This window comes from Eucyclogobius newberryi, unplaced genomic scaffold (assembly GCF_026437365.1).
Source record: "Eucyclogobius newberryi isolate DKJ021-1_F unplaced genomic scaffold, fEucNew1.0.hap1 SCAF_14, whole genome shotgun sequence".
In the NCBI taxonomy this organism is placed as follows: Eukaryota; Metazoa; Chordata; class Actinopteri; order Gobiiformes; family Gobiidae; genus Eucyclogobius; species Eucyclogobius newberryi.
This window is the reverse complement of record NW_027315768.1, coordinates 14,834,645-14,848,455: the sequence shown is the minus strand read 5'-3', so window position 1 is coordinate 14,848,455 and position 13,811 is coordinate 14,834,645. Positions and strand designations below refer to the sequence as shown.

At 40.6% G+C, this 13,811-nt stretch overlaps 1 protein-coding gene across 5 annotated transcripts in view; it reads right to left on the bottom strand.

The window, feature by feature from the left end:
- Window positions 1–13,811, bottom strand: part of igf2bp2a (insulin-like growth factor 2 mRNA binding protein 2a) — a 71,317-nt gene that overhangs the window by 35,873 nt on the left and 21,633 nt on the right. The window contains exon 1 of one of the 5 annotated variants that reach the window (XM_072444389.1): window positions 10,948–10,995. The exons of the other annotated variants lie outside the window; for them this stretch is intronic. Coding sequence (XP_072300490.1) covers window positions 10,948–10,952 — 5 coding nt within the window. The 5' untranslated portion in view covers window positions 10,953–10,995. Of the gene's footprint in view, window positions 1–10,947; window positions 10,996–13,811 lie in introns of those variants that run through there. 5 annotated transcript variants of the gene reach the window in all.

The following is a 13,811-nucleotide window of genomic DNA, read 5'->3' as shown; positions in this document are numbered from 1 at the left end:
TCAGTTAACTTCTCTTGTTTGTTTGCTTATAAGTTGAACCCAATGAACCCAGTCCACTTTCTCCTCCTTTCCCCCCTGAAAGTTTATAAAAAGACCGTCCGCAGAATATACAGTCTCGAGTCACTGGTTACTTCATGTTTGCCGGAGGTAACCCAACTGTCTGCTGCTGGTTTGGAGCGCGCTGCCAGGGGAAAAAAGAAAGCCTCTCCATTTCGGTCTTTAAATATCTGAGGGTGGCCATGTTCATTTGAAAAGCTAATATTTGCTACGCCCACCTGCACAAGGTAGAGGGGCCGCGGTGCATACTAATAATGTGAGGGGCTGAGAGGGTGGGCCGGCCCGGCGGGGGGAAAAAGAGGGCATTCACGCGGGGCCAGGAGACTGCAGTGTTCCTCTGGATGAGCGTGTTAAAGCCAACAGTAATTCTCAGTTTAGGAGCCACTTTGCAGCAGACGGCTGTAGTAGTGAAGGGTCGACTGAGAGCTGACCAGAGGCTCTCGTGTAATAGAAAAATCAACACTTGTGGCGGTCAAATCAACAAAAAGGAAACATTAAATCAGGGATGGGCTGATATTTGGCTTGCTGCTGTTGCCGATAGCCCGTTTAATGCATGAATAGTGAATTGAAGGTGACGTGGTCCACACGAAAAGCAATGAAAGCCTTTAAATGTGTTCTTTTGTGCCTTTAAATGTGTTCTTTTGTCTTGTACATGATATGGGTTTGCCGTATCACCGTGTGGAACATAAATCATGGACAAAATTGCAGGATATCGGACGTGGCCCCTCTGCTCTGCCACCAACATACAATTCAACCGGGAATAACTTTCTTCACGGGGCAATTGCAGGTCTATGGACACCCTAACATCTAAATAAACACACCCTGTTCATATCAGATTAGAGGCTTGGCGGCAAAAATGTCATCTTTCCTTGGGCATTCTATAAAAAGTACAAGGTTAAAGTTATATGTGGTAATAAGTCATGTAAAATGTTTGGCCAAATCATTCCCTAAACAGATCTTTTCTGCTCCTACTGCTATAAATATTAACGTTTGAATCCACATGTTCACACGTTGGTGTTAGATTTACTCATAAGCCAGGTTGTCATGTTCTTTGCCTCTTTCCATGTACATTCCTTGGTCTTGGTTGGCTTGGTCTTGACAACAAAACGAGCAGTAAATGTCGACAAAACAGTTGATTAAAGGGCATGTTTTCTGAGCGTACAAAAAAAAGGGAAGAAAAAAAATACTCAAACCTCACGAAGCAACTACAAAATATACTGTTCCACAACGGCAGACTGTTGATTAAACTGCAATTTGACAAAAATACTACAGATTCCATTCACAGAGTTTGTTTCCGGGGACGATACGAGGAGGCTGATTTTAAATTTAGATAGTGTGGCTCACAAAGGCCATGCGTTTTTGCCAGACAATGAGTTGACTACAGTTACAGTCTGGTCATAAAGCGACACCTGAGACACCTCCATTCACCGCTGACACCAGGATGTGGCTGCAGAGGAGACTGGAGCTGAGGAGGGCCATGGGAACGCACAGGAGCGCACACGCCTGCACACAAGCGCACGCAAGAGAACTCTGCCCTACTTATGGAACGAAGGGAGAGACTCAATTTGAATTTTAGTACATTTTCACTCCACCACAGCTTGAACTGATCAAAAGCTTCAATAAATGTATCAGTATAACAATGTTTTTGGTATCAATCCACCCACGATTAGTTTCTTTTTTGCCCGTAGGCTTTATTAGACAGGAAAGATATTGTGTGGGATGAGAGAGAAGGGAAGACATGCAGCAAACTGTCTGAGTCGGGACCTGAACTCACGACACTGGCATCTGTGTGCTGTGACCTAACCCCTCGACCACCGCGCAGCATCCACGAGTAGTTTCTATGTGGTTCTCATTGATCTCAGCCCACTGTTCTTTTTTTCACTTGATAATTCACCCTGAGGCCTTTTCCGAATCCAGTTCCTCCTCTTTTCCTCCCCACGTCCCCCACATTGTGACGATAATTAGAAAAGCACAATTTGTGGTTTTTGAGGTCACAGAGGATGATTGTTTTATATCAACGGAAAATTTTAGTGAAAATTATAGTATGTTACGTGTCAAACACAGGAATCCCACAAAGAAGGTTTGAGCAAATAAAGTCAGTTGTGTCTCAGTGGGGTTTTCTTTTTCATTTATCAAAGCCTCTCACGTTCTAATATGTGATCACATTTATGTTTACACTCGTTTAAACAAATGTGGAGCTAAACTCTTGCACAGGGCACTGCACAGGGGGCTGCACGGGGGGACTGCACCTCAGGGGGCTGCACATCAGGGGACTTCTCGGGGGGCTTCTCAGGGGGCTTCTCTGGGGGCTTCTCTGGGGGCTTCTCTCAGGCGTTACACACCTGTAAAGTCAGCTCTGAGGCGGACTCCGAGAAGGAGCTGATAAGACACTTCTCAGCTCCGGATAGAATTGCGGCTCCTTCACAGGAAGATGCAAAATGCGGATTAGTGCGTACGGAAAAAGAGAGAAGGAACTGGCTTGAGAAAGGGCCTGACTGTCAGGGAGAGGGTCAGGCAGATGTTCTCCCATGATTCCTAGCAAACAATGTGCCTGGTTGGACGAAAATGGATATCCCTGGTTTCAGTAGCTTTATTATTACTAGAGGTTAGCAATATAGAAATTTAGATAATATTGTGAATATTGTTTTTGTAAATATGCTAAATTTGAACAACGTCTTATAGTGGCCCCTACAGGCCACTGGGCAGTACTGCACAGGAAGCTTGGTTCTGCTTTTCCCACAGCGGCTCAGTCTGTGTCCGTGTTCAGAGGCTCATTCATGCTTCTCTCTCTAACATGAGCTTTTAGAAGCAGAGCAGACAACAGCTTCTCTTAGAGGTCTGCACATGTGCTCTGAGGACCACAGCCTCAAACACATGGAGCTGTGCTCAAACTGCGCTGAATAAACCTGTGTGAGAATCAAGGATGGTTACAGGTTTTGTTCTGAGCATGTGCAGAGGAGAAGAGAAGCTTTATTTTTTTCACTTTTGTGTTATCCACTAAATATTGAACACCCCAAGTCTGCTTGTCCATCCACAAAAGTGACAACACGCTACTGCGGCCAATGTATTTTTTTTCATAGCTGTTTTCTTTGCTACTTTAGTGACGTGTGTTGGTTAAGTGTCAAGTTCAAAACTCACCTGAGTGCGTGCATACTAGTGTAGTATCTTTGTGCAAGAGATACTACAGCAACAGCATCTGGCATAAAAATAAAAACCCGTCTAATCACTATATGTGGGTGATACTGACAATGTTTTTTGCATTATCTCAATAACAACATTCAGATATGTTAACAATGCATCAGGAAGGTCTTTAGGTTCAAGTCCAACTCAAAACGTGAATGGACCATAACGTTAATCTGAGCAAACATATCACAGAATACTCTTTGGACATCACACAACACGTTTCTGTCTCTTATTCCTGTTTTTTTAATAACTTAAAGATTATATACTTGATATTCTAATTCTGCTCAACTGCAACAAACAATTACAATATCATCAGTTTTTTTTAAATATACCTCTCACCTCTACTAATCACTGTCCCGCTGTGATTACCTCTGAGAAAAAATGACTGCAACTAAAAATCCGGCCCACAACACAAAGATTATTCAGCTGGATAGTACTCCCTAATTTCTGGTGTGCGGCTCCACTCAGGTTGATGTTTTTCTCACTGCCCTATTAGCTCCCCTTGACACTAAAACAAGCCGGAGCATGATTAAACATTTCCCGATCTGCTCCAGGACCTACTGTAATGATCCCTTCAAGCGCCTTGTTTACCTTTCCTCTCCACTCTGGCCCAAAGACAGCGGCACTCTCAGGCCAGCGGGGGGCAGAAGACGTGCCGGTGCACACTCAACACGCGGGGTCACCTCTCCCGCGCACCTAATTGTTCCTCCATTATAAAGACTCAACTCGCAGGCTAATAAGGTTTTCTCCATTTAACTGTCATGTCCAGTGAGTTGTTCTGTCCATTAACCTGTCAGGAAAGTCTGCAATTAGAAAACGCTTGGTACACAAATATGTACTTGGAAGTTGAAGCTAAACCAATATAACAGTCCGCTTTTTCATAGCTCTATAGTAGTTACAGCTAATTAACGCTGATGGCTGGGCGATCTTAACAACAAAATTTTGAGTATCCTGATCAGACAATATTAAGCCAAACCCAGCGGAAATGTGTTAAAATGTGTCTTTAAATGTGTTAGTTGAGCTTTAATTGTCAGACAAATCTTAAATGTCAGTAAAACGAATCAAAAAGAGCAGAAATATTACCTCATACCCTTAATTGAACGTTTACAGCAATACTTTTTCCTCATTTTTAGTTTTAATCATCTCTTTTTGTAGCATTTTTACTATAAACGATATACTTGACATTCAAATTTCATGATATTATCTACGTTTGATATATTGCTCACCTCTAATGGCTGATTCTGCTAAATCAGCTCAGTCCAAAGGTAAATCAGAGTGTAGAGATTCTTAAGACATTCTTCAGCTTGGACTTTACTGAAATGTTCTTGTAAATTATGTTTTGCACAAAGGTGGATGCTTTGCCAAACAGCTTTTGTCATTGTAATTGTTAAAGAGTTCAATGTCTTGACCCCGGTGTAACTGTTGTCGTTGTTGGATTTTGGATTCAAATGTTTTGTACTTAAACAGCATTTTAAAGAGCTGAGAAAATAGAGAATAGAATTATTGCATCCACTGCAGTAGTCAAGATGTTTCCAGACTAAAAACAGTACAAAATACAGGAACAGGATCACTAATATAGAATTTGTACAATGTATTTTGAGACGTTTTGTCTTTTTCATTGTTTATATTGCAGAATTTGGTGATTTCAACAATACCACAGACATTAAATCCAAATGAACGAACATCTATTTACTTCATACAGCTAACTTTCCTTCAGCTCACTCCCACATTGCTCAATATCACAGAGCTTAATTACGCTTATCTACAAATCTATTACTCTTTAATCGGCAGTGTCCAGAGCCTGGAATCCTGCATTAGTGATTAACTTCCCGGTGCGTGCCATATAATTGATGACATTTGAAGCGAAAGCTGATCTGGCCAGACCATGCAGATAAAACAGGGAAATGAAAGAGTGTGTGGTCATCAATCACAGCAGGTCTTGTGATTATGCAGCCATTACATGCTCATATTGCACAGAGCAGCGACGGATACCTTCGAGTAACGTCTCTCTTGTGCTGGCCTCATAATTCACGCCTGAGTGCGTCGTTATGTGATCATTAACACTGTGGCGCATGTAGCATTCTGCTTGCACATTTGGATGAGGTGAAGAGGCTGTACATCAGAGGAACTACCATCGCAACACTGGACTACATCATTCTAATCCAATTGGTGGCCTATTCATTCATGAGTTACTGTCACATGACCACTTCCTGATTGGAAGGACTATTTGATGACATATTCACAATCAAAACAGATATGATTTGATTTGGTAATTGCTTTTGTGCCCAGAGGTGGAAGTACTCAATTACACTCATTACATTTACTTGAGTAACTTCTTGGAGTCACTTCCTGATACTATACTTTTACTTTAGACATATTTGTATTGAAGCAACAGTACTTTTACTTGAGTGGTTCCTTGTTCAAGTGTTTTCCCTTTACAATTACATTAATGTCAAATCATATGATGTTAGTCAGTTTTCCACAAATACTTTACGTTACTTTTTACTTGAGTAATTTATTTGACCACTACTTTGTACTTCTACTTGAGTAATATTATTATGAAGTGGCTTCTCTACCCACCTCTGTAACATCTGTCATTTCAATTTAAATAAACTAACAAACAACAACAATGGAACTTTCAAAGAAAACATCAGCAACAAGCTAAACTCTGCATCTTTGCCTTAGAGATTTATAGCAAAAAGCAATAAGCAAGAGTGAAATCCTGCTTCTCTATTCTAGTGACTTGTTGCACAATTTTTCACTGCAACAATCAGTGGCAAAAGCTTTTAGTTTGTTTCAGTAACCCTTTTAGAAACACGGAGGCATTCAAATAGAGTCAGTCAAAAGATAATTGAGTTCTTAAATCAAGTCACATGCTTTCAGTTTGAAACTAAATGGACTATAGTGCTTTGGGTGGGTTAGTCAGCAACTCTGGAGGTCTTTAGTCCAACAGCAGACCAGCCTAATCTGAATTAACCTCATTTCTTGCTCTAACCCTTAAGCTCTTAAGCACTTAACTGCCTTTAACATCTCACAGAGGAAGCAACAAGCCAACAATATTCAGGAAGTAGTCCCTCTGCACCACTTTTATAAACTGAATATGTCCTACTCTCCTCTCACTGGATTAAACCGGGTCCAGGGCCATTTGTGCCCAAGCACTTGTCCACACGGTCCTGCTAATTGTGCTCGAGCAGAGATAACACGATCTGTATGACATGGGTGGGACTGTTCTCAAGCCAAAGAGGTTTGTCACACAAACCTACAACAAACGCTTTTTAGTGCGGCCCAGTCTGTAGACGGGAAGGTTGAAGGGTACGGTGTCAAAACAAGGCCGTCTGATTGTAGTTACACATAGAAAATAAGAGCAGGGTAGAGGAATTGACTGTAGAGGGCGCATTAAATCTGACTTCAAGATGTTAAGATAATAGAACCTTTATTTGTCCCACAAGAGGGAGATTCCACTGGTTGGGACGGGGTCTTGAAGCTGGGTTGGGTTCGATATCCACAAGTATTTAAGACAAATGGGACAAACTGTGGCATTTCTTAATAGTGTTCTACTAAAAACACCACATGGTAATATTTAAGAAACTACAATTCTATGGTTTTACAAAGAGAGTTTTTTATTATCATTGTAGTATACAAATAGGTATTTAGTACTGGTATCAAACATCAAGATTCTTATTCTGTGTTGCATTTGTATTGCTTATTTTTGAAGTTCTTTTATCTACTAATAAGTTTGACTGTGCAAAATATAGTGCACATGTAAAAGCTGAGTCTATACACTAAAACATGTTTAATTAATTCCAAATACTGTAATAAATACCATATTATGACCACCTCACGCCTTTTTTCCCCATTGGTCCCACTGTACTTTTGTATTAATTGCATCTGCACAGGTCGTTTTCTGGCTTTTAGTCCAATAAAGCTAACAAGTGCCCCACAAAAGAACATTGTGTGTCATTTAAATTAATAACCCATGCAAATCCAGATGCAATTTCACCAGCGTTGCCGTAACAACTTGCAAAAAAAAAATGAAACTCGCGAGGCTAGAACGGCACCATCTGCACCAATTCTAAACTATAAACTATGGTTACGTTACATGCAACCCTTCCGAGCTATAATTACCCAAACAATTGAAACCGTCACTGTCTTGATTCTGAAGCAATTCTCTTTTTGATGAATGATACACTGGCATGAAAAGGCTGCCACTCATTTGGGCATGTAAGCGTTCAGGTGTGGATGTGCCAGCTTCTCCTCATCAGGATGCGGGGCGGCACACCTGGATGCCTTGCTCCTCTTCACGCACGGCTTTTCTCTGTGGCAGCGTGCGGCGGGGCGGGGCCGGCAGGGCGAGAGGAGCGAGCGCGGGGCAGGTCGAAGCGCGCCGCTCTAATTGAAGGCAGCCATCCAGTTGACTTTTGCCTGCTCCTGGATGTCGGGGGCACACTCGGCTGTTTAATGCAATACAGTAAATAAAGAAAAGAGTTGGCGTTGCTTTTCAGCCGCAATGTGCAGGTCAAAGGTCCACAATGAAGGGGTTTTTTTTCAAGGGTTTCTATACTCTTGTTTTTCAGTTAGTAATACGTGTAGATTTCTTTTTACATCTGAAATCAAACACATATAAGGTTAAACTTGTATATTTCTAAGTTTTATGTACCATATACATACAATGTACCATATAAATACAATGTATATGTACCATATACTCTAACGTTGTCTATTGTGTTAAAACAAAATAGTGCATTATTTACTTGAATGATTAGACCCATGCATTTTGGATATAAAGGAGACTTAGTATTTGAATTGAGCTTTTACACTTCTTAACACTGTTCCCTCACCGTTGTCTTACTTAAAGTTGTTTTTCTATTGATTACAACACGTCTGAGTAATGCTGTGTTGAGTGCTTGGTACATTTCTGTTTTCACCTACCCCCTATCTCCGCCCACTTCTCTATACTTACATGCAATTATAAAAATACAAAAAATCCCACTCAAGGTGATACAAAGTGGGTTCAAAAATGTCACAAACCATTTTTAATAATAAAAAGATATAAAAGTAAATCCGCTGCTTGTCACTGGACCTGTTTCTATTACTAAGCCATTTTAAATCGATATTTCAGCTACAATTTTCATGAAATAAATGTAAAATATAGATCTACATGTACCATACTAGCTAACAACAATAAATAATATGTGTTAGTGATGAGCCCACCCATCTTTAAATGAACTACAGCCTATGCCTATTTCCATTAGTCCTTGGCTCTGTTCTGGGCACACGTGGACGTCACATTCAGGCCCTTCTTGGCTCGCTTTGGCCCGAGGGGGAAGAGGGTGCTAAAAGTACAAGCTCTGAGGAGGTAACACCAAGTGGAAATGGGGCGAGTACTAATGGAGAAGGGCGTTACTATCCTGAATCAAGACCCGAAGTTTGTAGATGAACCCCCATTCCCTCTGTTGCTTTAATGTTGTGTCCTTGGGCAAGGCACTTTCTCCAGTATCCACAATATGCTAGAAGGTAAACAATAGTACAATTATTTTTGAAAACTGGGAAATGACATACAGCTATAATAAAAGCCCCGTTGACATGTGCAAACCGTAGCAGATTTTAAATGATTCTCAGGTGTAATCATCACTTAATTTCCAATCAGTCTTAAAAATGCCACAGGGCGCCTGCATGCCACACCGTCATGCCTTTTGATTCAATGAAATGAGTGTTTTCATTATTTCTTCTATTCTATTAAGCTGACTGCATTTCAATTTGACAAAGCCACAGCAGGGCTATGTAAACCAGGCGCAGAGGCATTTGCATACCACAGATGTAAAGTGAAGTTCTGCAGCGCCGTGAAGCATTGAGTCAATGTACAAATCAACAGAAAATGGATTTCCAGAGGAGAATTATTATGAGACTAGCTTATGCACTGTACTAATGTTATGGTAGTTGAGTGGTAATTGGATTTTTTTTGTCAGTAGCTTTGGAAACCATAAGAGTCGACACATAAGAAGTCTGAGTAGGAAGTGATGAGAATATGTGAATACAGAGTAAAATGTCCTTGTGATGAATGGAGCTTGTCTGATTCATTTGAATAGACTAAGGCGATACTAAAACATATACAAGGCTTACTTTAGAGGAATAACAGAAACATAATTGGATCATTTTGATGACAATAATCACAGGAAATTATACCAATCCATCTGAAATTACCTAAAAATGCCCGAAAATGTCTTGTTTGAGGTTCAATGCAAGTGAATGGAGTGTAAAAAAATATAATAATAATAAAGATCCATATATGTGCACTTTATCCTCTTTAGTTAGTAAGATTATACTGCAAGTTCTGTTGTTGTTTTTGCTATTATTATTATTACTAGTCTTTAGTTAAAGGCGCAATGGACGATTTTTCTGCGATTTGAGAACTCAGGCGGAAGTGCGCATGCGCACTCCCCCGTGCGGACTGATACAACACACACGTGCGTTTGTTCATTAGCGCGACGGATCACATCTCTTGTCTCCCGCAGATTTCAGTCTCTTGTGAGTCAGCTCAAACAGTCTATCTCCATCCTAATTTTGTCCCGTACACTGAGGGAACTATATTATGAAAGATCAATGCGCTTAGACACGCGGAACCGTGCTGCTTTGGGGGACGAGCCGCACGCGGCTGCAGGTGAGCGATAGGTGCGTTTTATGATGGATACGTGGCAGGACTAATTGGCAGTCCACGCCACGAGGAAATAAGACTCAGATTTGGGCCAAAAAATCGGCCATTCAACCTTTAATTCACGCATGTTGCAGTAATCTTCCATGTCCTGCAACAATGTCAGCCTTTTTCAAAAAATAAAAACATGTAAATATAAATCTGCTGTTTGTATGAAGAGTTTTGCATTAGTTTTTATCATAGAAGATCCAATTTAAATTCCTTCAAAATCACTACAGCTACAGCAATATAGCACAATATATCACAAAAGTGTTTATATCGGTATATATATCGCAATATTGGTTGATGCAATAATCAATATTACACAAAATAACTAAAATATAAATCAAGCTTCTCCATCTGACAAAAATTCAGTTTTTAAGGTTGTTTAGGTTGTGTATATTCCAATATCGCAATAATATCGATAGTGCAGTAATTACAATAAAAACCATATCACAATCTTTTCCAATATTGTGCAGCCCTAAATACAAGTATTACCAATGTTTTGACCACCTCTATTCAAAAAGAATAAACCATTTATTTCCCTTCTGCCACTATCAATAAAACAACCCGTTTCACCTTCATCCTGCAAACGCTGCAATAACCATTTAACCTGCGACAGTGTAAACGCAAACCATGTTCTGTTTACTGTTGGAAACTGTGCCGAGCCGTGACAGACCGATAACATTCACAAACAGCACTCTTAACTAACAGTAACCATAGCAGCCAAGCAAAAACAACACCTCTGCTCCCTTCTCTGTAAAAAATAAATAAATCAGCTCTATATTTCCTCTGCGACTCCAAGGCTCTTGTGTGCAGAGTCATGCTAGCTCTCTCCTCCACCACCTCCTCCACCTCCTCCTCGCTGCCACTTCAAGACTACGCAGAGCTGCTGTCACAAAGCACATACTCAGCACAGTCAGTGACAGGCACGCGATAAGCCAACCGGGGACGCACCAATCGCACAAACTTACAACGCACACACACACACACACACACGCACACGCGACTGTACTCACAACATCAGCTCGACTCCTCTCTCCTCTCCGTCCCCTCACACAAACTCCGGCTCATTCTGCCGATGGCTCTTGCTTTATGTTCAGCTCGGTCTCATCCTTTAATCTGCCGGCCAGAAGGTCTTAGACAAACGTGAGCCGTCGCTATAGGTGCCGGTAAACTAGGCACTAGTTTAGTAAACACTACGCAGCGTTCGAGGTGTGGCAAAATATCGAGAAAACACATTATAGTGTCACAAGGGATGTCACAATGTCAAAAAAATATACCTTTTCTTTTTTTTTTACTATTCCTGACACTAGGCCTGACACAATAACACATTTTGAAGTACAATATGTATGAATATAATGAAACACCTCTTGATGTAACATGTGTTCTTACTTTAGCATATTCAAAATGGTATTAACCTTGTAAATTATACATATTCCTTATTTTGATAGTTATATAAGTAGCGTAGTATTATTCTCTATTCCCGATTAAGAATATGAGAGGTTCTGTACATAGGAGTTTTGTTTATAAGAGTGTTATCTGTTCCTTTCTTCTGTTTCTAACAAAAATTTCCCCATGTGTGGACAAATAAAGGCAATTCTTATCTTATCTTACAGTAATTTAAAGAAACACTGTAGGAACAATTATATATATATATATATATATATATATATATATATATATTTGTTGAATAGCTCGTACGATATTGATTAATGCCGTGTGTCCACATCGTAACATCATTGCTGATATTGTGGGGTCAATCACAATTTAGCCTTCACACCTTTGAGCTTATGCGTTCCACCGGTGTTATCTCTGCCCCATCTCATCACCCGCTCCCAGACCAGATCTCCCTTTCTCCGTCAGCAGGAGAAACATTGTCAGTAAGCGACCAAATAGTCAAGATGGCAGAACAAAGCCATGTGAGAACGGGAGATTTGGGCAAATTCACGCAGACGCGGCGCGGTCATATCACATGTAGCGAGAGCGAGGGTGCGAGCGCTGCGGGGGAATGATCCGAACGTGTGCGGCATGTCAACGGCCATATGCTGTCACGGCAACATGTGAGGGGAATATTATGGAGCCACGTTACACTGAGGCGTGTCATTGTAAAGTGTTTGATAGCCTATATAAAATGCATTTGGATAAGTGTTAGGTGGAAACCTTGAGGTGTTTTTTCTTCCATTACTAAATCAGACAGCGGGAAATGGATTTACTTGTCGGGTTGACACTGGATACATTACATGGCCAGGAAAAAACAGATAACTACAATAAACAGATAACCCTCTATGTGTCAGTTAATGAATTGCTGTATTTGGAGGATAAAGTACAATTAATTTTGAAATAGCTCTTTCAGCCTTTAACATTAGCTCATCCTTTTTGTCTTTGCCACATTATTTAGCACATTTTTTGTATTATTTTCCTTGTCCAAACCCGTACAAATGTGAACAATTGGAAATAAATCAGATTACTCACATCAGATATCTGTTTACATGACATTTCATTAATCTGATAACTCCAGAAATCAGATTATGATCATATTTTTGGTTTACATGTAAACATAGTCAGTGTTTGTGATTAGGATCTATGCATTTGGATCCGACAGGTGGTTTGAGGCGTTGCACATATGCGGTTGTTACCACGTGATCACTGCTGAATGCCTATACTCTCTCTCCCCATTTCACACAACAACTGTCCTGTCTAGTAAAGGATTCGGGCCAGAAAATCCTTAAAATAAAATGAGGAAAAAATAGTTGAAGCACTTTCTCCTTCTCAGCAATTACTTCTAAATGAACAGGTAAACTTGTGTTCTATGTAGGATTCTAGTGGAACAAATATATACACTTTGATCTTATTACGTTGTTGTACTAATTAATATAGTGAAGAAAGAGTTATGGGTATGAATTTAGAAAACAATTAACGTTTCTTTATAAGGAAAGACATTTTAATTATACTATAGTTTATTAAAAAAAAAAAAAAAAAAAAAAACATGCAAATCCTTTTGATTACTACATTACAGAAAATAATGAAACTTGTGCATGTGTGGCTAAGTTAATCATACATTAAACAAAGGATTATGTAAAGGAAGGTCTATATGTGCATAGTCTCTGTAGCAGTGTCTAACTCTTCAGGGGGCGGAGCCAAATAGATAAGCACCTCCAATACATTAATTACATTATAGTGCTCCTCCCCAGACCTTAGATCATCGTGTGTCACATGACTTCCAAGTGGCTGAGGAGGCATTATCCTGCTTCGCCCATAATCCCAGCAGCTAACATGGCTCCAAATCCACCTGCTCTCCACACGGGGCTGCACGGGGGCAAAGACGAGACCGTTTGGCAGAGGAGACAATGATCGCTCATATTACAAAGGTTGCAACAGGGAAATGAAAGATGGCCAAGCCACGGCTGGGAATGTAATATTCAAATTCAATTATGGGAAGCTCAGCGAGTGCCAGCCTCAATCAATGCCCCGCCAACACTCGAGTAAATATTCAGAGCTGACATCAATATCAGCGTTTGGGTCCTTGGAGCAGCTAAAAGGATAAGACTAGTGTCAATTCTGGTGTGTGTGTGTGTGTGTGTCTGTGTGTGTGTGTGTCTGTGTGTGTGTGTGTGTGTGTCTGTGTGTGTGTGTCTGTGTGTGTGTGTCTGTGTGTGTGTGTGTGTGTCTGTGTGTGTGTGTGTGTGTGTGTGTGTGTGTGTGTCTGTGTGTGTGTGTCTGTGTGTGTGTGTGTGTGTGTGTGTCTGTGTGTCTGTGTGTGTGTCTGTGTGTCTGTGTGTGTCTGTGTGTGTGTCTGTGTGTGTGTGTCTGTGTGTGTGTGTGTCTGTGTCTGTGTGTGTGTGTGTGTGTGTCTGTGTGTGTGTGTGTGTGTGTGTGTCTG